This window comes from Oncorhynchus mykiss, chromosome 2 (assembly GCF_013265735.2).
Source record: "Oncorhynchus mykiss isolate Arlee chromosome 2, USDA_OmykA_1.1, whole genome shotgun sequence".
NCBI classification, from domain to species: domain Eukaryota; kingdom Metazoa; phylum Chordata; class Actinopteri; order Salmoniformes; family Salmonidae; genus Oncorhynchus; species Oncorhynchus mykiss.
The window spans coordinates 58796448-58820336 of NC_048566.1; the positions used below are offsets into that span (position 1 = coordinate 58796448).

Genomic DNA, 23889 nt, shown 5'->3' on the forward strand with positions numbered 1-23889 from the left:
ACCCCTACACCAAAACCCTCAATGTCAAATGGAGGCACAAGCAGAGGGCTTCAACATAGGCCTATGACTCCTTTCCATTCGGAAACTCCCGGTTGCCTCGAAAGTGCCCTACACCCCGTGAAGTGCTATTTGCCGATCCTGCAAGCTCGAGCTGGCAAGTCCTTCCTCTTCAGAACATGGAGCCACTTCTTCAAAAGTTGTAGGTCCTTGGGCAGTCGATGGTAGTTTACAGAGTTTTTTTTTGTTGTTGAGCCAATTCATTACAGCCTGACGCTTTACAGTTCATGTTTGAAATATTACTTGCTGTTGCCATCTTTATTGTCCTCCCCTAAACTCACTCTCTTCTATTCACTCTACACACAAACTCAATACCACAGACAATTTGCTGATTCCTGCCAGTTACGCACTGGCATCAGTCATTAATATGGCAATTTAAAATGGCGCTGACCATAGCTCAAATAAACCTTGTGGTTCGATCAAAATACTAAATATAGAGATGTTTTTATGCTAATTGCTTAGATTTACTTCCAAAGTATTTCCATTCCCCTTTAAGGATTTGAACAGATACAGAGTTAATCTAACACCTGAATCAACATTTTACACTGAAAAATCTACACTAGGTAACACTGGACAATTGACTGTGCATGTGCGCAATCAACAGCCTTTCTGTGTGCCCAACGGAATGTATTACCATAGAGTGGAGACTGCCATATTGAAGCATTTGGTCAGAAATTAAGCAGTTTAATAGGCACTTACAATTATGGCAGGATTATGCTCTTTCCCATGTGCCTGAAGTCAAAACTTCCCCGATACCACAGGGCGGAAGAAGACCTTTGCTTTGCACATTATTTTAAAAAGCATGTTCTCTCGCTTTTCATGTTGCACTGTTTTCACACGCACTGTTGTGCCAATCTGTCGTCATTTGAATATCACTATATTTCTTCCCTTTCTTACTTCAAAGTATTCTACAAGATTTCTCCACTTTGTTTCAATCTCTGTGACCAAGATTGCCTCGAGTGAGTGGCACGAGGTTGCGGGAATATTTCCTCCTCCAAAGCATTTTTTGGGGGAAATGTCAACGACCTGCTTTGAATACATTGTATCCATTCTCAGAGAAGGATACGTATAAGACTCAGCTTGGAATCATTTATGTCCAATTTGTGGTTAGATAATATGCTATCTAAAGAACATTTACCATCGTAACGGATACTCATCACGAACTAAACAGCATTCCGTTTCACAGTGCATTACGTTTACTCGGACACAGGGGTATATCTGGGACTAGTGCGCTCTGGAGATTGTTGGCGGATTACTCGTGGCGAGAGCCGTTGCCTTCGAGGGTGACCTGGCTGGTGAATTGTTCAATTTCCTTTCACTCTGGGGAACTAGAACTCAATGGCTTCGTCTTGTAAACTGGGTCGGTGGAGGAATGTCACAGCCTGGCCAAGAATGTCTTCAACTTTCTGGGCTGTGGTGCTACTGACCAGCCTGCTGATAATTTACTGCGGTAAGAATGGTCGGTTTCAGTAGGCTATAACCAGTTTCAGTAGGCTGTAACCATGTGTTTTGTTTTTATTGGATTTATGTTCAGAACGGTTTTTGATTGGCTGATTACAGTCTTGGGTAGAATTTATGCAGATTGTGTGGATGTGAACACACACACACACACACACCTCCATTACTTTGAATCTAGTTCTGAATCTAGTGACATGGTCTTATTAGTGCAAATAAAAACGTTATAACCTACTATCAATTTGCTGTATGAGGAGTGTTATACAGGTTGTCTCTTTACTTTCTAAACCAGATTAAAACCAGATTAAAATGTAAATCTGTGACATTTGGTGATGAGAATAACGCTGTGCTGATGCTGGGTTTTGCATTCTGTATGTCTCCCTGAATCTGAATGTTTCATCGTTCCCTGTCCGCAGCTCTAGTGCTGAAAGATGGCCCAGTGGGAAATTCCTCCCAAGTCCTAAATCTGACTTACCTTGTCAGCACCAGCTCACGATTCCACTTGAGGATTGCTGCTGTTCAGCTGAGCGTGCAGAGTTTAGGAACAGCAGTCACTCTCAATACAATTCTTTGTCACACATTGTTCCTTAAAAAAAGAGTTATAAATCATAGTCTGCAATGTTAGGGTATAGCCAGCCCAAACTTGCGATAGGTTATCAATGTGTATAGTCCATAAATACAGAGGGGTTTTGAAATGTCACAGGTTTTTATTGTGCAAACATTAAGTATGGCAGGCAAACTGAAACAAATGGAGAATGGTATGACCTAAGACAGAGAGACTTCTAGAATGTGGGTCTCATTCAACCTCTGACAACTGTAAGCTCTCTCTTGCTCTCTCTCTCTCTCTCTCTCTCTCTCTCTCTCTCTCTCTCTCTCTCTCTCTCTCTCTCTCTCTCTCTCTCTCTCTCTCTCTCTCTCTCTCTCTCTCTCTCTCTCTCTCTCTCTCTCTCTCTCTCTCTCTCTCTCTCTCTCTCTCTCTCTTCGCTCTCCTTTGCAGTCTGTCTCAATGAATGCTGTTGGTTGCGCACCTCCTCGTGTACTTCTGCTTTGTCCACTGGGACCTGCAGCAGAGGTCTTTCTGCATCATTTCACACAAACAAAGAGAACAAAAGTCTATTTGACAGAGTGGTGGCACCAGGCATGGCTTTTATCTCTGGGTACCAATGCATTTGTTTCATCACCAGATTCGTATTCAGTATGGTACAGCTGGATCTTGATTGGTATTTCATCCATTGTTTATCCTGGGGCTAGAGCTTTGTTCAAATCAAACGATATTCGTTAAATGCTTCGTAAACCACAAGTGTTTAGTGATAAAATGATACGATGTAAATAGTAGCAGCAATGTATGGGATGAGTAAAAAAAGTTTGTGCCAAACGTGTCAATGCAGATAGTTAACCAAATAGCTACCCAGACTATTTAACTAACTTTTTCGCAGTCTTATGGCTAAACGTAGAAGCTGTTCTGGGTCCTGTTGGTTCTTTGCTGTTGGATGCCAAGCAGTTGCCATACCAAGTGGTGATGCAGCCAGTCAAGATGCTCTCAGTGGTGCAGTTGTAGAGCCTTTTGAGGATCTGAGGGCCCATGCCAAATCTTTTCAGCCTCCTGAGTGGAAAGAGGCATTGTCATGCCCTTTTCATGACTGTGTTGGTGTGTTTGGACCATGATAGATCCTTATTTATGTGGACACAGTGGAACTTTCGCTGTAAAGCATTTTTGAAATCGGACACGATGGGTAGATTAACTTGATGTTTATCTTTCATTTTCTGTATTGGACTTGTTCATGTGTGAAAGTTACATATATTTCTAAAAAATATTTTGGAATTATTTTCAGCAGAATGCTGTCGAGGGGTTCCGCTAGCAGAACGCCTGCACTAGAAAGGTTAAATGTCTTGGCCTAGTCAAAGCACAGACCTCAATCCAATTGAGAATCTGTGGTATGACTTAAAGATTGCTGTACACCAGCAGAACCCATCCAACTTGAAGGAGCTGGAGGGGAGGGATACAAATGATACAAACCCCCAAGAAGTACATTTTTATTCCAGGTTGTAAGGCAACAAAATAGGAAATATGCCAAGGTGGGTGAAAACTTTCGCAAGCAAGCCACTGTATATACACACAGTGGTGTTAGAAAACCCCTAGAATACAGGCATATGAGGTCTACTAGGTCTACACATTATACTGGCTTGCAAAGTGATCTGTAATAACTAGCATAATCCACACAACCCTGCATGTAAAATAACTGCCAGGATAGGAAATATTTATCAATGAGTCTACCTAAATCATCTAAACTGGAACAACCATCTCAGGAATGGGTGCAATAAGTACAACTAACAGATATGATGTTTAGAAAAATGTATTATTTATGTGTGTAGCATACAGCCAATCAATGTACATGCAACAACACAGATATTGAAACAAACAATTCTGAAAATCAACCTGTAATAGTGTATTGTGAGAAATATAAGTATGCATGGTTGAGTATTTCTCCACACAGAGTAAAAAATAAATAACACAATCATACTCAATTCTGGTTATTCACAGCACTGAGTGTTAGGTTAATTTAATCAACACTAGAAATGCTACACTGAAATCAACCCCAGGTACAACTGGCCAGTTTGATGTGTATCATACAATACATTGCTGGTTCACATATATTCCCCTTCCTGCTCTCTGCTCAATAAAATGACAAAAAATATTATTTTGAAAGACAGAAATCATGGCAAAGATATCAACTATGTCAGTACTGTATATGTAACATGATCAAGGGAATACCAGGTACATGCACAAATATTCACACACAGGTAGTTTAAATCATTCTCACCTACTGTACATGTTAAACTTATCACATTACTCAAATGCCTGATGTTAAAGTTGAAACACTAACGTAAACATTAATGCTATTTAAAATAATGAAAAAATATTATTCAGATTCAGAAGAGTTATGTTGAACCTTCTTGCCTTCAAATAATATATCTTGCTTTCCAAAGAATCATCAAAGAACCCTTTTATCCAAAAACTGTTCTTAGGATGGGTGAACGGATCAGCTCGTCCGAAACACCCTAACACAGACGGGAGGCAAAAAAAAATGAACAGACCAGAGCCAGTGGGACTGATTCCTTTTCTTGTAAATGTTTACTAAACAGTTTTCCTTTTGCCCAATAAAAGAACTCCAGTACACGGTAACATTCAACGCTGAAACACCAGCGTACCAAAACAAATAAACTTAAACTAAGCCTTTGACCTAAAAAATTTAAACTAAAACAACAAATGACTACTATCGTCTACAAATAACAGTAACAGGAGGAACACTTATCTACCTAAAGCCTTCCTTTGTTAACAGAGAGCCAAGGTGACCCAGTAAACAAAGCTTTCTCTCTAAAAATCCGCATCCTCCCAGGTCCCCATCTCTATTCCCAATTCTCCCACAGCTCCTCTCCTGGCACACCTATATAGAGTTAGACACAAAGCAATTATTGGGCCCAGGTGTGTACCAATTGGCTTTACACTGAGTACCTATTTCCTGAGGAGGGTGCTGTCGTGTCGTCTTCCTCCGGCTGGTCACTGAACTCTCACAGATGTTAGATGTTCTAGGTAGATCCCTTTGCCATACAAATAACCCTTGTCTTCCAACAAGGGTCCTTCAGATGAAAATGGTTCATGGTAAATGTTTTTTTCTAAGAGTGTACCTATGAATAGTGTACCAATGGCTTTAGGCTGATATAAACAAAGCCTTGATCTACAGTGCATAGTGTATGTCATTAAAGATACGTTTAACAAGTGTCTGAGAATTATGTTAGTGGGTGACAGTGAGTTTGAACTTATGTAATTTATAGAAGAATATCAAGAGTATGGTTGGAAGCTACCCACATGGTCAGACACATGGTCAGCCCGCCAGCCTGCTAACACTGTACCTTATGCCCTGGTGTCAGCCGCAGTAAATTGGGTGAGTGAAAAGGGCTGTTAGGTTCCACTTGGATGTCTTTGATGCTAGGATACAGCAGCAAACCATTTTCACAGCTGTCTGAAAGCAAAACCACCTCTGCTCTGTTTGGGATTATTTTAGCCACTGCTCTCAAAATGGCACTGAAAACACATCTTATCCATGAGACCTGTCAATATGGAGCAAAACCACGCACGCACGCACACACACACACACACACACACACACACACACACACACAATCCACCTCTATCCCTTAAAATGCATTATAGTTGCTCTGAAAAGCAATGGGAGGACTGTCAGCTTGTTAGAGAGAAGGGTTCTATTGATTTAAGTGACTTCGGCTATTTCAGCCACACCCGTTACTGACAGGTGTATAAAATTAAGTGCATAGCCTTGCAATCTCCATAGACAAACATTGGCAGTAGAATGGCCTTACTGAAGAGCTCAGTGACTTTCAACGTGGCACCATCGCAACACCACAACAATTTTATTTTATTTACAATGACATACTAGATGATTCTGTGCTTCCAACTTTGTGGCAACAGTTTGGGGAAGGTCCTTTCCTGTTTCAGCATGACAATGCCCCCATGCATAAAGTGATGTCCACACAGAAATGGTAGGTCACACAAGCTCACAGAACAGGACCGCCGAGTGTTGAAGTGTAGCGCATAAAAATAGTCTGTCCTCAGCTACAACATTCACTCCTGGGCTGTTTTTATGGTTCAGGCTAGGGCCCTTAGTTCCAGTGAAGGGAAATCTTAATGCTACCGCATAGAATTTGGCATAGGTCCTCAGGTCCTCCAAAAGTTCTACAGCTGCACCATCACCGCCTTGTATGGCAACTGCTAATCGCACAACATCATTGCCCGACCTCACTAATGCTCTTGTGGCTGAATGGTAGCATGTCCCCGCAGAAGAATGGAGTGCTGTTATAGCAGCGAAGAGGGGGACAAACTCCATATTAATACCCATGATTTTGGAATGAGACGTTTGAAGGGTACATACTCTTGGTATTGTAGTGTATTTGACAACTTTAGGTGTGAATGAAATACATTTTAGAATGCCTTAGAAATCAAAGCATATACAGTGGTTCCTCCTTTAAAAGTTGCTAGCTTACACCGCGGGACTTAGAGGTACCCAGCGTCATGACTTCATTGCTCCAGACCACCACAAGAGTTAGCACACTCATTATACATTTGGGTCCCAAGGTTTTTATATGACCAATCATATCGAGTGGTTCCAATGACAAATTTGACACGAGCCACCCGTCCCTGGTGACTTTCTTCAGCAAAGATGCCTGACAAAACATTACGAGGGAATCAAATGTAAGTAGTTTAAACTCATAACGAGTCAAGCTGAAAATGTACAATTGAGAGGAATATGTTAGTTAATGTAGAGACAAACGATTGTGCATATTTTTTTGTCATAAAGTTAATTTACAAAAATCGCTATTTAGCAAGTTAACTGACAAGCTAACATTAGCCAGCTAGCTAGCTGGTGTTATGACATGGGTACAGTATGACATTGTTATTTGTGTTGTTTAATGTTTTAGGGACTCTTGAGAAAACCAGCAAACCAGGCTGTCGTCTTGGGAAACAGTGGATGTAAAGAATCTAGCTAGCTAAAGCAGTTACTGCAAATTGAATGTACAATTGTGTAAATGTGCCGTGCAATGCAGCTGAAGAAACATAGCTAGCTATGTAGTGGAGGATAAAAATAACTGTATGCCTATGGATGCTAGCTACAAAATGTAGCCGATCTCTGTATGGACCCTAAAACGTTAGGTTCTGAACTAATATTCATACCAATCTATGAACCTCAGCTATCATAGTTGTTGTATCAATTTCAAGTCTGAATGGCATTAATGAAGCCTATGGATTGAATAGAATATAATAACTATTGTGCCAAGGATGCAAGTCCTATATACATTTACTGTAGTTATTACCACGCATGAGATCCCCGCATTGTAGCCTGTACATTGAATATATTCACTGATCATGTACTCTTCCTTGGCAAATATGGGCTGTATGATGAGACTATAGGCTATTGATGATTTGAGAAAGTCGCGAAAAAAGCTTGCACTCTCTTCCTTGCCTCATGCTGCACACACTGTTCTCTCATCAAGTGATGACATTCTCTCGCAGACTCATGGATATACATTTTTGGAGACCAGCATAAGGTAACCAGTCCATCCAGTATGCCTAATAATACAGTCCACACTCAACGGCGAATGATTACTAGAATTTGTTTAATTTTGGAGAAGAGGCTTGACCAATTATATACCAAAGACCGTTTAAATCAGTTTTCTTTCTGCTTTTCTGCTGAGTGTAATATGTATAACACCACAATCATTATTTGAATTCTGTTTTTTTTTTCTGGGCTTGGATATTGGCTTACAGTATGTATAACCTCTAATATGTGTGTGGGTGTTTCAAATTAATCATTACTTTAGAAAGCGCTGTCCATTTTGTTGTGTTACATGCTGAACCACACAACGTTCGTGCACATGTTGATTTTGTCCACCCACACCAGACGCGATCACGACACGCATAAAACAAACTCTGAACCAACTATTTTAATTTGGAGACAGGTCGAAAAGCATTAAACATTTATGGCAATTTAGCTAGCTAGCTTGCTGTTGCAAGCTAATTTGTTCTGGGATATAATTGGGTTGTTATTTTACCTGAACTGCACAAGGTCTTCTACTAATTAAGACAAAGATAAAAAGGTCAACCGAGTTTGTTTCTAGTACTCTCTCCTCCGTCAGGCTTCTTCTTCTTTGGACTTTATGTGGCGGTTGGCAACCAACTTTAAGGTGCATTACCATCACCACTTAATCTTTCAATCACCCATGTGGGTTTGTGCTTAAAAAAAACAATGAGGAGATGTGGGAGGACTTGCAGCTCATCAAGCGCCACAAATAGAATCAAGTTCTATTTTAAAGCCTGGCTACGCAGATACGCGCGAGCAGTGTGGGTGCAATGATTGAATAACACCGCGGGCGGTGTTAACACAACGCAGGCGGTGTGGTCAGCATGTTAGTCATTGTGCATGTTGTTTCAAAGCCTATGTTTTCCACTCAGTTTCAACCTGTTGTTGAACTTCTTTTTTACAAATGGATCATTCACAGTGAGGTGAGTTTTAAAAGCAAGATACTGTTTTGATGACAATTATTTTATGTGATTTTGGACTGCATTTATGTCAGAGTGGTTAGTTAGAGGGACAATAGAATACCAGGCCACTGACTACCTGATGGTTGTTAGTGAGTTGGGTACTACCAGTGCATGTCCAGAATGCATAAGAGGACATTCTCTCAACGGTTATGTGGAATTTTACTGCGGTCATGACTCATGACTGCCGGTATGGTGGCAATAAGGTCACTGCAACAGCCTTAGATGTGACAATGGCCATGGATTAAGAATATGACATTTTAAACATTGACAAGCTTGGCATTGTGGCCTTGTGTGCTGGCTCCCTCCCCTGGTTGATACCCGTCAGGCAATCTTATCATTCCATTGTGTTCTCCTCGATCATGTTAGCGGCAATGAAGGACCTGCATTTGTTTTAGATCTGGAAGTTGATGAAGAAGTGTTAGACAATTCTGTCATAAATCTAAAGTTTATCCTGAACCCACAATGAATGGAAAGACATTCATTGACACAATAGTTAGGGCTTAAGGGTATTTTATGACATTGTCTTAATTTTGTCCTTATCATTTTTCAGGATAAGACCAAATGCCTTGACACTGAATTAGTTGCAATACTCTAAATGGCTGGCTTCCATTCTTAGGGTGAAATGTGTCTTCAATCAAGTGCTCACAGGGAGCAGTGTCCAGTCATTTGTCAGACTGTACCATTCCTCAGTTCACAATCATTTGCTTCTGTTGCTGCAATGTAATTGGTTTTCTGAAATCAGAAAAAGAGATTCCACAGTGAAAAAAGCTCTCACCATACAATGACCATGAGCCCCTTGAGGAAATGATACCGGATGTATAGAATCACCATTGTCAGGTGGTGTTGGATTTTCTATTTCACACCTGGCAATAGGCTGGAAAATCACCTTCAGATATGGCCATATTTACTTTCTCCTTCCTTATTCTCTGGCCTGTTTTACTCTAACCCATTCAGACAGAGGCGGTGTAAAGGGGCATTGATGTAAATCCTTAACCCCGACTTTTACCTCAGAGGCATGAACATAATGTTCCTTTGGGCAAGACGAGGATGTAGCAGAGTTATTCAATTAATGTTTTATCAGCTTGGAACACTTTATGGCCAAAGATGCCATTTTTGGAACAAACTGTTCTCTCCACTGAGAGGTGCACTGAGTGTACAAAACATTAGCCTGCTCTTTCCATGACAATGACTGACCAGGTGAAAACTGACACTATCATGCCCAGACCATAGAGAGCTTTTTATTCTCTATGTTGGTTAGGTCGGGGTGTGACTAGGGTGGGACATCTAGGTGATTATATTTCTATGTTGGCCTGGTATGGTTCCCAATCAGAGGCAGCTGTTTATCGTTGTCTCTGATTGGGGACCATATTTATGCAGCCATTTCCCCTTTGTGCTTTGTGGTATCTTGGCTATGTATAGTTGCCTGTTAGCACTATAGCAGCGGCACGTTTCGGTTTGCATTCATTGTTTTCTTTGAGTTTCACTTCAAAATAAAGAGGATGGAACCATACCACGCTGCATCTTGGTCCACTCATTGTAACGATCGTGACAGATACCTTAGTCACTTGTTAAATCCACTTCAATCAGTGTAGATTATGGGGAGGAGACAGGTTAAAGATGGATTTTTAAGGCTTGAGACAATTGAGACATGGACATGGCACAGCGGTTTGAGTGTGTCAAGAACTGCAATGCTGCTGGGTTTTTCACACTCAACAGTTTCCTGTGTGTATAAAGAATGGGTTTTGGACCAAAGGACATTTAGCCAACTTGACAGAACGCTGGGAAGCATTGGCATCAACATGGCCCAGCATCCATGTGGAATGTTTTCACACCTTGTAGGGTCTATCCCCTGATGATTTGAGGCTGTTCTGAGGTCAAAAGGGGGTGCAACTCAATACTAGGAAGGCACTGCTAATGTTTTGAACACTCAGTGTATATTATTGTCACATACACCAGATAGGCGCAGTGAAACGTGTTGTTTTACAGGATCAGCCATAGTGGTATGGTGCCCCTGGAGCAAATTAGGGTTAAGTGCCTTGCTCAAGGGTACATGGACAGGTTTTCACATTGTCAACTCAGATATTTGACCCAACACTCTAAACACTAGGCTACCTGCCTCCCTAACGATATCTGCCCAATGTGGGATTAGAACCAATTATTTTAGCTGACTGCACCACCAATCAGTCATAGATGTCACTGAAAGAATATTAAATGTACTGAGGTAAATGGAATGTGAAAAACAGTTGTGTTCCATATAGAGTCAAAATGTTCTGGTGTGAGTGGTATTTGGTTAGTGTTATTGAGCATTTTCAGGATGGTTGAACATCATTGTGGTCTGTGCACTTGTAGGTATAGTTTACTCATCTGCATTGTCCAAGACGTGAATGTCTATGCTCAGACAACCTTGCACTAAATCAAATCATCCAGATGTATCACTCAATTAGCACGCCACCCAGCTTAGTTCTTTATTTCTTTTGTTAGATTGCTTCCTTTTTCAGTGTGTCACCCTGATTACGTTGAGGAACACCACAGGGACGTGTTTGATGATGTTCCCTGGCACACCATCCATCTGTGGACTGGGGTAAACAAAAGAGCAATAACAGCTCAACAAAGATAAGATTTGATTTACTACTGTTCCCTTTTATCACTAGATATTACAATTACCTTACATCAAGCCATTATATTTTAGAAGTCGTTGTTGGTCCTCTGTATACGTCATAATACTTATCTTTCTCAAAGTGCTGACAGTTTGTTTGCTCTACCAGGGTGTGTGGATCGCAATCATTTCAGGTTTCCAAGACAGAATGATGCATGCTCAAGTAGGGTTGGGGTCAATTCCATCTGAACTCAATTCAATGCGTGAGAGTCGCAAAATGGTTTGAAACATTGTTCATGATTAGGAAGATAAATGGTTACCCTACTTACTGATTTTAAGTACATCCTCTCCCTGGAGATGATGCCTGATGTTATGTTATATAATATACAGTTGAAGTCGGACATTTACATACTTAGGTTGGAGTCATTAAAACTAGTTCTTAAACCACTCCACGAATTCAGGATCGGTGTCCCGTCCACGGGATGGTTGAGTTAACGTAGGCTAATGCAATTAGCATGAGGTTGTAAGTAGCAAGACATTTTCACAGAAAGTTAAAATTCTTGTTAATCTAACTGCACTGTCCAATTTACAGTAGCTATTACAGTGAAATAATACCATGCTATTGTTTGAGAAGAGTGAACAGTTTGAACATGAAAATATATTAATAAACAAATTAGGCACATTTGGGCAGTCTTGATAAACAATTTTAAACAGAAATGCAATGGTTCATTGGATCAGTCTAAAACTTTGCACATACTCTGCGGACATCTAGTGGCCAAAATCTAAATTGCAGCTGTGCTGGCCTTTCTCTTGCATTTCAAAGATGATGGAACAAAATAATGTTTTTTTTTTTCGTATTATCTTTTACCTTTCATATTTCCACAAACTTAAGTGTTTAATTTCAAATGAACCAAGAATATGCATATCCTTGCTTCAGGGCCTGAGTTACAGGCAGTTAGATTTGGGTATGTCATTTTAGGCGAAATTTGAAAAAAAGGGGCGGATCCTTAAGAGGAGACACTAATGTACTAGTCTTCTTGCTTAGTTGTGCACCAGGACCTCCCACTCCCCTTTTTGCGCTGTTCTGTGAAGGGAGTAGTACACAGTGTTGTACGAGATCTTCAGTTTCTTGGCAATTTCTCACATGGAATAGCCTTAATTTCTCAGAACAAGAATAGACTGATGAGTTTCAGAAGTAAGGTCTTTTGTTTCTGGCCATTTTGAGCCTGTAATCAAACCCACAAATGCTGGTTCTCCAGATACTCAACTAGTCTAAAGAAGGACAATTGTATTGCTTCTTTAATCAGAGCTACAGTTTTCAGCTGTGCTAACATAATTGCAAAAGCGTTTTCTAATGATCAATTAGCCTTTTAAAATTATAATCTTGGATTAGCTAACACAACATGGCATTGGAACACAGGAGGGATGGTTTCTGATAATGGGCCTCTGTAGATATTCCATTAAAAAAATCTGCCGTTTCCAGCTACAATAGTCATTGAAGAGGATCCGCCCTTTCTTTTCAATTTTCACCTAAAATGACATTCCCAAATCGAACTGCCTGTAGCTCAGGCCTTGAAGCAAGGATATGCATATTTTTGGTACTATTTGAATGGAAACACGTTGAAGTTTGTATAAATGTGAAAGGAATGTAGGAGAATATGACACATTAGATATGGTAAAAGATAAAAGAAAAAAACAACCGTTATTTTGTATTTTTGTGTACCATTTTTTAAATGCATTATTCCAGCCCAGATGCAATTTAGGTTTTGTCCACTAGATGGCAGCAGTGTATGTGCATAGTTTTAGACTGATACAATGAGCCATTGCATTTCTGTTCAAAATTGTCTATCAAGACTGCCCAAATGTGCCTAATTTGTTTATTAATAACTTTTAATTTTCAAAACTGCACTCTCCTCAAACAATAGCATGGTATTATTTCAGTATAATATCTACTGTAAATTGGAAATTGTAAATTGGACAGTGCAAGAATTAAGATTTCTGCCAATATTGGATATGTCTCTGTCCTGGAAAATGTTCTTGTTACTTACAACCTCATGCTATTTGCATTAGCATACGTTAGCTCAACCATCCCGTTGACGGGACACCGATCCTGAAGAAGTTGTTAAACAATGTCTACACTGTATTTCATATCACATTTCATGTATTTTTATTGGATACAAAATTTGCGTTTCTTTCAAAAACAAGGACATTTCTAAGTGACCCCACTCTTTTGAACAGTAGTGTACAGTGAGGATTTTTTTTTTTTGATCCCCTGCTGATTTTGTACAGTTTGCCCACTGACAAAGAAATGATCAGTCTATAATTTTAATGGTAGGTTTATTTGAACAATGAGAGACAGAATAACAACAACAACAACAAAAAAACACATGTCAAGAGATCAGACTTTTCTTGTAGTTGGCCACCAGGTTTGCGCACATCTCAGGAGGGATTTTGTCCCACTCCTCTTTGCAGATCTTCTCCAAGTCATTAAGGTTTCGAGGCTGACGTTGGGCAACTCGAACCTTCAGCTCCCTCCACAGATTTTCTATGGGATTAAGGTCTGGAGACTGGCTAGGCCACTCCAGGAGCCTAATGTGCTTCTTCTTGAGCCACTCCTTTGTTGCCTTGGCCGTGTGTTTTGGGTTATTTTCATGCTGGAATACCCATCCACGACCCATTTTCAATACCCTGGCTGAGGGAAGGAGGTTCTCACCCAAGATTTGACGGTACATGGCCCCGTCCATCGTCCCTTTGATGCGGTGAAGTTGTCCTGTCACCTTAGCAGAAAAACAGCCCAAAAGCATAATGTTTCCACCTCCATGTTTGACGGTGGGGATGGTGTTCTTGGGGTCATAGGCAGCATTCCTCCTCCTCCAAACACGGCGAGTTGAGTTGATGCCAAAGAGATCCATTTTGGTCTCATCTGACCACAACACTTTCACCCAGTTGTCCTCTGAATCACTCAGATGTTCATTGGCAATCTTCAGACGGGCATGTATATGTGCTTTCTTGAGCAGGGGGACCTTGCGGGCGCTGCAGGATTTCAGTCCTTCACGGCGTAGTGTGTAACCAATTGTTTTCTTGGTGACTATGGTCCCAGCTGCCTTGAGATCATTGACAAGATCCTCCCGTGTAGTTCTGGGCTGATTCCTCACCGTTCTCATGATCATTGCAATTCCACGAGGTGAGATCTTGCATGGAGCCCCAGGCTGAGGGAGATCAATTTATACCATTTTTGACATGCGTTTTTTTGTTGTTGTTATTCTATCTCTCACTGTTCAAATAAACCTACCATTAAAATTATAGACTGATCATTTCTTTGTCAGTGGGCAAACAAACAAAATCACTGTATGTACATTTAAAAACATGAACATGTAGTGTGTGAATATGTGTGCATGTATCAGTTATACATACTGTACATGTCAGTACATACAAACAACAAGTAGGTCACATGACGAGAGGTGTTGTGCCATGAGGTGTTATTTTTAAATTAACGGCACCCATGCCAATATATCGTCCAAACACTGTTTGGATGCTGGTCTGATACTCCTTCCATTTCAATATTATCGCTTGCACAGTGCTCCTTGGGATGTTTAAAGCTTGGGAAATCTTTTTGTATCCAAATCCGGCTTTAAACTTCTTCACAACAGTATCTCGGACCTGCCTGGTGTGTTCTTTGTTCTTCATGATGCTCTCTGCGCTTTTAACGGACCTCTGAGACTATCACAGTGCAGGTGCATTTATACGGAGACTTGATTACACACAGGTGGATTGTATTTATCATCATTAGTCATTTAGGTCAACATTGGATCATTCAGAGATCCTCACTGAACTTCTGGAGAGAGTTTGCTGCACTGAAAGTAAAGGGGCTGAATAATTTTGCACGCCCAATTTTTCAGTTTTTGATTTGTTAAAAAAGTTTGAAATATCCAATAAATGTCGTTCCACTTCATGATTGTGTCCCACTTGTTGTTGATTCTTCACAAAAAAATACAGTTTTATATCTTTATGTTTGAAGCCTGAAATGTGGCAAAAGGTCGCAAAGTTCAAGGGGGCCGAATACTTTCGCAAGGCACTGTAGTTGGCTAGCTAGCAAAGGAGAAGTAGCAAGCCTGCATAACTTTTGCCAATTATTTGTTTAGCATAGCAACCATTGCAAATAGAATGGATAGAATGAACAACCAGGCCATTTGGCGAGCAACTTCAGAATCTCAGTACTAGCAACTGGCTTATGCCCAAACTATTTTGCATGGGGAAGGATGAAATACAACAAATTTACTCAATATAATAATGTTTTTAATGAAATAATGTTGATAATATTTTTTTATATGTTGGAAACCATTTTATAAAAGCAATAAGGCCATGTAACCAGGGAATATCACCCTCCCAAGGGCTGTTTCCCTGGTCCTTGTCTTTAGCTTGGGTCTAAGAACAGCCCGTAGTCTGGTGTTATTTACACAATAATTCCTGAGTTCTCATGCCTTATTGCTTTAATAGTTCAACCTCAAAGGATGGAGGTGGTGGTGTACATTGGACCGGCAGGCTAACAAAAGCAGCTTTTTATTTTGACCAGTATATTCCCCATTGTCATCATGACTACAATAATCTGACTTAAAAGACACACGCAACATTTGATTGAAATGCATTTCAACTTTGTTTCTGAAGTAAAGTAATCTTCTGTAATGGTGTTGTTACGTGATGAGAAGTAATTGTGTGTTTCACAAGGAATGGTTGGCTACTCCATGACTCAGCCTCCTATAACCTGCAGACCTACCATGTACACCAACCACGTAATTACCTCCAGGTTACAATTTCTGCATTTTTCATACAGAATGTGAACACATTGTTAACATTGTACTATGTTGTTTTTGTGGTGGTCAATAGTAAACAAATCAAATCAAATGTATTTATATAGCCCTTCTTACATCCGCTAATATCTCAAAGTGCTGTGCAGAAACCCAGCTTAAAACCCCAAACAGCAAGCAATGCAGGTGTAGAAGCACGGTGGCTAGGAAAAACTCCCTAGAAAGGAACCAGGCTATGAGGGGTGGCCAGTCCTCTTCTGGCTGTGCCGGGTGGAGATTATAACAGAACATGGCCAAGATGTTCAAATGTTCATAAATGACCAGCATGGTCAAGTAATAATAATCACAGTAGTTGTCGAGGGTGCAGCAAGTCAGCACCTCAGGAGTAAATGTCAGTTGGCTTTTCAAAGCCGATCATTAGGAGTATCTCTACCGCTCTTGCTGTCTCTAGAGAGTTAAAAACAACAGGTCTGGGACAGGTAGCACGTCCGGTGAACAAGAAATGCTCATTTAAATTGATATTGTTAACAGAGCAATGTTTACAGTTGCCTTCCACACACACACACCACACACATGGGTGTAACGTGTGCCTATGGTTCTATTTAGTCATTTCCTTTTCCCTTGTGTGCTTTATTTATTTTTTTACGTAGAAGTGCTTTAAAATGTATTTATTCCTAGCATGTGCTATTTTGGTTTACTTATTTACCCGGAGTGACTTCCTTTTCTTTGAATTCGTTAACCCCTTTTGAGCGCTCCTCTCGTTGTGTGAATGAGGGAATGAGTGTGCTAATTAGGGACCTGAGCCACACCCCCCACACCTGATGAGTATTGATGTTAATGAGCTGCCTCTGCACAAAGAGAGCTCTCATACAATGTTCAGGAGATTCAAGCAAGTTCAGCCACACTGCTACCACTGCGTCTGTGGAGAAAGGACATGATGAGTGTGACCCTGATCGGGATGAAGCGGCGAACGATGTGCGAGGGCGTACCAATGATTTCCAGTATGATGACGTTACTGATGAAGCTTTTTCCACCCTCTCCGGACTTGGCCTGCTATGATGAGGCTGCGACTATCGCATTGAACCCCATGATGCCAATGCCGACGCAACGAACGCTCCATGCCAATCAGCTATGGATTTGATCGTGTGTGTTCCCGAGCTTCTCTCTGTGTTTTGTTGTGTTGCTTTTATCCTGTATACCTTTTTTTTATGCTAGGAAAAAAATGTTGATCTTAAAGAACTATATAAACTGACTGTGCTATTGGGATTTAAATAACTTTTTTGACACAGGCAAACAATCACTCATGGAGAGGGAAGGCTTTATTCACATTGGAGGATGCATGTTAAACACATTCACACACCCTTAGACATTTATGAATTGACTCATTCAATATGAAAAGGCAAAACCATTTGCTTGGAAGAATCCAGACAAATGCCACTCATAATTCCTAGAGGGCCACATCAATGGGATAGGAAACTGCTTTTGCTGCTGTGGCAGTTTCTAAAGGAGCAGATGAGGCGGGGAGGAGAGAACAGGACATAACCCGTCAGAGGAAATTGTTTAGTCCACTGATCCAACAGCCAAGGGAATTAACACATGTAATACAATAAATAAATGAGGCTCAAACATTCAAAGAAAAACATAGCCTCATTATATTTGAGCGGATGTGTCACAATGGGACAGATGCCAACCATATTTTATATTAATTCAACTTTCTTGTATGCAGTAGACCTTGAATATGGAGATTTTACCTGAATGTAAGGTAAGTTGTAGTGAAACCTAAACTAAATCCATCAGTGGTAGGCTAGTAACACATCTCTTTAAAGAATACAAATTTGTCAATGGATAACTGACCCTATATATCAGCATTGAATTAATTTACGTCATTCATTTCAATGGAGTGAATCCACTGTCAATGGCAAGTCCTATATATGGTATTTTTAAAAATATATTTAATGGATAGGACTGAGGGCATGCATACCATCCTGCCCACACACATATGTGCACACCTAAGTTATTTTATTGCACAGAGGATTTTTTTTGTTCTATATTGGTGTTTTCATGGTTAATTTGTACACCAAAACATAAAAAATAATACTCTACGTTAATTAGTAATATAATTTTTTCATCTGTTTAATGGAAAGGTGGAAATTGCAATCCTCCTGGCATACATTTGGGGGACAGAAAGCATAATACTGAAGTGTTTCATGCGGGAACTGTGCCATAGACTGCATTAACCCCCTCCCAGGGCTGTTACTGTGGTCGTATTACCGCCACACAAGCAGGCTTGAGGGCAGTCAAAACACACATGCACGTTGTAAGGCGGCAGGTAGCCTAGTGGTTAGAGCGTTGGACAAGTAACCAAAAGGTTGCAAGATTGAATCCCCGAGCTGACAAGGTAAAAATCTGTCTTTCTGCCCCTGAACAAGGCAGTGTTCTAGGGCTGTCATTGAAAATAAGAATTTGTTCTTAACTGACTTCCCTAGTAAAATAAAAGTCATGGTAATTAGGCTTCTCCAAGCTCTGATGCTGCTGATGGTCATTAGTAGCATACCAAACTTGCTAACTGCCTGGTACTCAGCATGCTAATCACTCTGACATCAAGGCAAATGTAATTAAAAATCTAATCAAACACTTCATAAGAGCTCATGTTGCGCAACATTTAGGCCATGCAATTGTGTGAGAAACAGAGTGATGGCCTCTTAAAAATAGGTTCCCATCAGCTTTCTATAGGCTAGGCCTACTATATTCTCAAATGTTCTAATATTAAACACATTGGCTCTCTTTACAGCAGTATAGCCTACCTATTTGGCATAAAAATGAACCACGGGAAAAGTATCCTCCATTTACTATTTAAGTACATAGATGACATGTATTTTTTTCCCACCGCCTCTGTTTCGAGTGCATGATAATAGTCCATTCTAAGTCAAAACATATTTCACACATATTATTTAATATGTAAAGACGAGATTAAATCAAGAATAGCGTGATGGGTGACAATATTAGCCTATCACTTGTGAATAATACCCAGTTTAAGGCAAGAAACAGTGCATGCCTCATTGTATGATGAGGAATGGAATGTATGATGAGCCTAGGGAGAACCTACCTCAGAACAGTAACATGCAATAAATGGACATTGGGACAATATGTTTTGTCAGCCAAAATGGTGGTAATAACGATAGATGGAGTATGAAAAGTTATGTCATTTTTGTTATGTTATTAAAAGTTAAATGACAACATTAAAATGAAAACACCAACTTGAAGAGTTTTTACAATATGTACCTGATGTTTGCATACTGTACGTTGTGTGGAAAATGTCCAGATCAAAAATAATGTTTTTGTGAAGATTATGTGAACTTAGTTGTCTAAATTGGATCTGAGTAAAATCTGGACCTTGCCTCGTAACTATCAACGCCCAGAGAACGTGGCATGAAGACGGAAACGCCCTTTTCGGACCTACAAATGAGTTGACCACGCGCTGCAGCTAAGGTCTGAGTTAGTCATGACGCAACACAAGGTTGAAGAAGACAAAGGAACCTTTTAACAATCTATGCTACATATAAGTAGTTGTGTCTAAGAGGGTGAACTCAAGCAGGACCACCTGGTTACCACTCTCCAAGGAATCGTGTGTCTACACTGCTTTCATTCCTATGCTGGAGCCCTGAGCTACATGGCTGACCGTACTCAGAAGACTCCCTTTCAGAACAAGGGCGAGGAAACCGACCACTAAGAGAAAGGACACTAACATCGTGTGGACAATCGGAGAGTTACACCCGGTAACGAAAGAAGTGCCGTCATGAGAGGAGTAGGCGAACTCGAACCGTGAGGAGATGTCCCATCGGAGACATTCAATACGTAATTACATATATGAAGGCTGCTTTTCAGGTTTTGATGTATGATCAATGAGGATCTCCATATTGCAAATGTACGGTCCCTTACTAGACGTATGGCGATGGACTCGGGCCGTGCTCCAGGGTCAGATCTTCCGGGAAGTCTTTGAATGAAGTTTCTCAGACATCCGGTTTCCGTTTTATAAAATGTTCTAATTTTGGTCATTTATCTGCTGTCCCGGTAAATTCCACCAGATGGCTTCTTATTGCAAATGTACACAACATCACCAATAATGACATGTCCATTTCTCCTAAACGGAAAAGACTTTGAAGACGAAACTTGGTGAGCATAGGTTTGGCCTAATGGGCTGTTGGCCCGGAAAAAAGATGGCATCGAGGCCTTAACGTCTTTTGAGTTAAGGCCATTTTCTGGGATTAAAGGTCAAAAATGAAAATAGAGTGCTAATTTGACCACTTCCCATCAAAGTACATGAACCGATGGTGCCAGATAAATGGCTGGTTCTTTTTTTCCTACCGTATTTTACGAGAAATCGCAAAATGTACAATTGCGGCATGTTCAGACAAATCTGTTAAGGTTGGTTTCGAAGCTCTACGTGATTTCTGTGATTTTCTCTGTAAATAAGTCAGTTCTTAACGTAAAGTCTTAAAACTCAAAAGTCTGTAAGAGCCTACCCCAAGGAGGATATGTGTTTACTTTCAGCTTCCTGTGTTAGCCAGCAGTTCCCTAAATTGGGGTCATAGGGGCTGTTTCGAAGGGTTAAAAAAGTCACATCTTTCCAAAACTTCATAAGTGTGGTTAGGCAACCCTCATGAACTGTAAATTAGCCATTTCTCCCATCAGATTTCCAAGAGAAACTCACACACAGCAAGGATGGAGTGACACAGTGTGGGAATTACAGACACATAGAGCCTGCAATAGTTACTTTTGTTCAAACAATCAAAGAACCGTCAGACCTAGAGCTCTGAAACGTTAGAAACCCATTCTAGAGCGCAAGACTAGGTGCATTGAAACTGCCTCGGCCCATAGAGACGGACCCTAATGTTTCTGTCCGATAGCTAATTCAAGGGCCCTGTAGCAACGGCTGGAAAAAATGGATTTTCAGCACCAACTAAGGTCGACGCTCAGGCTCCAAATGGCCTATCGAGCCGAAACTCGGGATTCCGGGTCGCCTCAGCTAGGCCTACACATAATGTCAGAACTGGATCCGCAGCTAGAATGTAACTACGTGTTTTATGTTTCATTATAGTTTACAAAGAAGGCAATGGGAATTTTGGGCCTGCTCTGAAATATGTGATAGTTGGCTTCTAAACGAGTTGGAAAAAGCGGGTTTGGTGTCATTTTGGAGTCAGAAGGATATCTAATTGACTGATGGACGCTGACTTGCTGGCTGACTTTTGTCCATTTGCAATATGTTTAAACAGTGATAAACCATCAACAAATTGACATTCTGATCAAATCGACACCAACGAGCGATGGAGACAAACCAGAATCACTGCCCGGCCATCCCGAGCTCATTGGGCCAGTCAATTTTGCATTTCTGCAGTATTTTTGAGCATGTCAAATTCGTGATGGTAAATGCCCATTGAAACATATTGCAAATGGATAGCCGTGCGCCTGGTGATTGGAGCAGGTTACCAGGGGCACATTTTTAAAATGTTTTTTAATGCCTTTAGGGGCGTGCAATGGGTCCACGGTTGGGTAGGGAGCACCCCCCACACGTGGCAATCCAATAGCACCCCTGGTCATAGTCCCACTTCTCTCTATCATACATGACAAATATACCTTCTAGGTTGATTCAGGGCTTAACATAGTTATATATCATTTGAGCAATATGAATGCCATTTGGACATGGTTCACTGACTTTTGGGTTCGGAAGCCGACTTCCTATGATCATATATGCACTTTCAATACTTACTTTTGACTTTGACTTCCTATGATATCATATTGCAAATGGCCATAACATGCTGATTTGGCACTTTAAATACTTTTATATATTATATTTGGACGTTTCTGATTGCATTTGGCAATGGTTCACTGACTTTTGACTTCGACATTTTGACTTCCTATGATAGCATATTGGAAATGGACAAAACATATGCCTCATGGACAACTCAATAAAACATGATAAAGGTATGTTCATACAGTTCTTATACATGTATAATTGACAAAAAAATCGACCAGAAAGCACTTTTTTAGAGTGATACATTTTTCATTTTTTTCAAAATGGATATATTAGGCTTTTTAGACATGTAGATGTTCCAAAGGTCTGTGTCAGTGGCTTGTAGGCTGTGCGTGGAAGGTGGGGCGGCAGCGTAGCCTAGAATCTGTCATTCTGCCCCTGAACAGGCAGTTAACCCAGTTAGCTGTCATTGAAAATAAGAATTTGTTCTTAACTGACTTGCCTGGGTTAAAAAAAAAAAAAAACGTATTTATGCTAATTGATGACCGCATCCTGATTTTTTAAAATTGTATCTTTATTTAACTAGCCAAGTCAGTTAACAACAAATTCTTATTTTCAATGACGGCCTAGGAACAGCGGGTTAACAGCCTTGTTCAGGGGCAGAACGACAGATTTTTACCTTGTTAGCTCGGGGATTCAATCTAGCAACCACGAGGGCAGGTAGCCTAGTGGTTTGAGTGTTGGACTAGTAACCGTACTAGTCCAACACTCTAACCACTAGGCTCCCTGCCACCCCTCAATAATCATGATTAACCATTTCCTAAGGTATTCACTAAGTTTGACTTAGGCTTGCAAGTACATTTAATTTGTTGCCCCTCAGCAATCTGGCAGACAGGCGGAGAAAGGTAGACAGCAAAGCATAGGCTATTTACTTTTCTTAGTCAGCTGGCTGGATAACTTCTGTAGTCCTTTGCTAGCTAGCAAATCTTTCCTTGACCTTTTTACCATCAAACCGCCACATTACTTACAAAAGTAAAACAAGAATGCCAGAGAACAGGGACTACTGAGCAGTTAAATCCTTGCATTTTTTGAGAAACTGTTGTTTTCCAGCTGTTGTGTTGTATAGCTTACTGGGCTCTCTGTCCCAACTGCCGAATGGAAAGTTGATGGATGTGCTCAGGCAGGCTGCTTGCACGCGGAGATCTATTGCTGCTTAAACAATAGGTGGGTCTAATCCTGAATGCTAATTGGTTAAAACCGCATTCCAGCCGGTGTTTATTCCACAAGTTACTACAGGCTAAGTATATGATGTTAAAATGGCTATTTACTCTGTTCCATCTGACTGCGCAATCCAATGTCTCATCAGCCCAGCTAGGCTATTTATAAACTTGATCTCCACTATAAAAATCAGCTAGACATTATCTCATATTTCTTTTAGTTTTCAACAGCAGCTATTTGTATAAAACTTGCTGTCTGTCGCTCCGACATTTGCAACATTGTGTCAATATTCAAATTCGTTCAAATTCGCTGTCCCATAGTAATGAACGTGTCGGGACGAGACAGACAGGCAGGCTGTAAGGGGTGTGTAACTGGTGGCAGGGAAGTCAGACGCAGGAGAGAAGAACTAGGTAATAGCCGGAGCAGTTTAATTGTAAAACCAACGGCATAACGAAATAAACAAACATGGGTACAAAACCCGACGCGCATCAGTAATATGTGCACAAGCACTTACAATAAAAAATTTCACACAACGGCATGGGGGGACCAGAGGGTTAAATACACAACAATAAATGAGGGAAATTGAAACCAGGTATGTAGGAAAACAAGACAAAACAAATAGAAAATGAAAAATGGATCGACGATGGCTAGAGGACCGGTGACGCCAACCGCCGAACAAGGCCCGAAAAAGATGAGGAGTCATGACAGTACCCCCCCCCCCCCCCCCCCTGTAATAGCTGTGTTATTGCATGTACATTGCTTGGTTGATTAATTTGATGCTACACAAATATAAATAACATACCGTTTTCTAAACTAATCCAATATGTTAGTAATTTGATTTATTCCACCCATTGCTGAGATGGTTGTTTCAGTTTAGATTATTGAGGGA

General features: G+C 40.6%; 1 protein-coding gene across 1 annotated transcript in view; it reads left to right on the forward strand.

Moving 5' to 3' along the window:
• Nucleotides 1-935: 935 nt before the first annotated feature.
• LOC110492721 (chemokine-like protein TAFA-5) overlaps nucleotides 936-23889 on the forward strand; it is a 235985-nt gene continuing 213031 nt past the window's right edge. Inside the window, exon 1 of the mRNA XM_021567187.2 lies at nucleotides 936-1507. Within this exon, the coding sequence (XP_021422862.1) occupies nucleotides 1396-1507 (112 nt within the window). The 5' untranslated portion in view covers nucleotides 936-1395. The remainder of the gene's footprint in view (nucleotides 1508-23889) is intronic.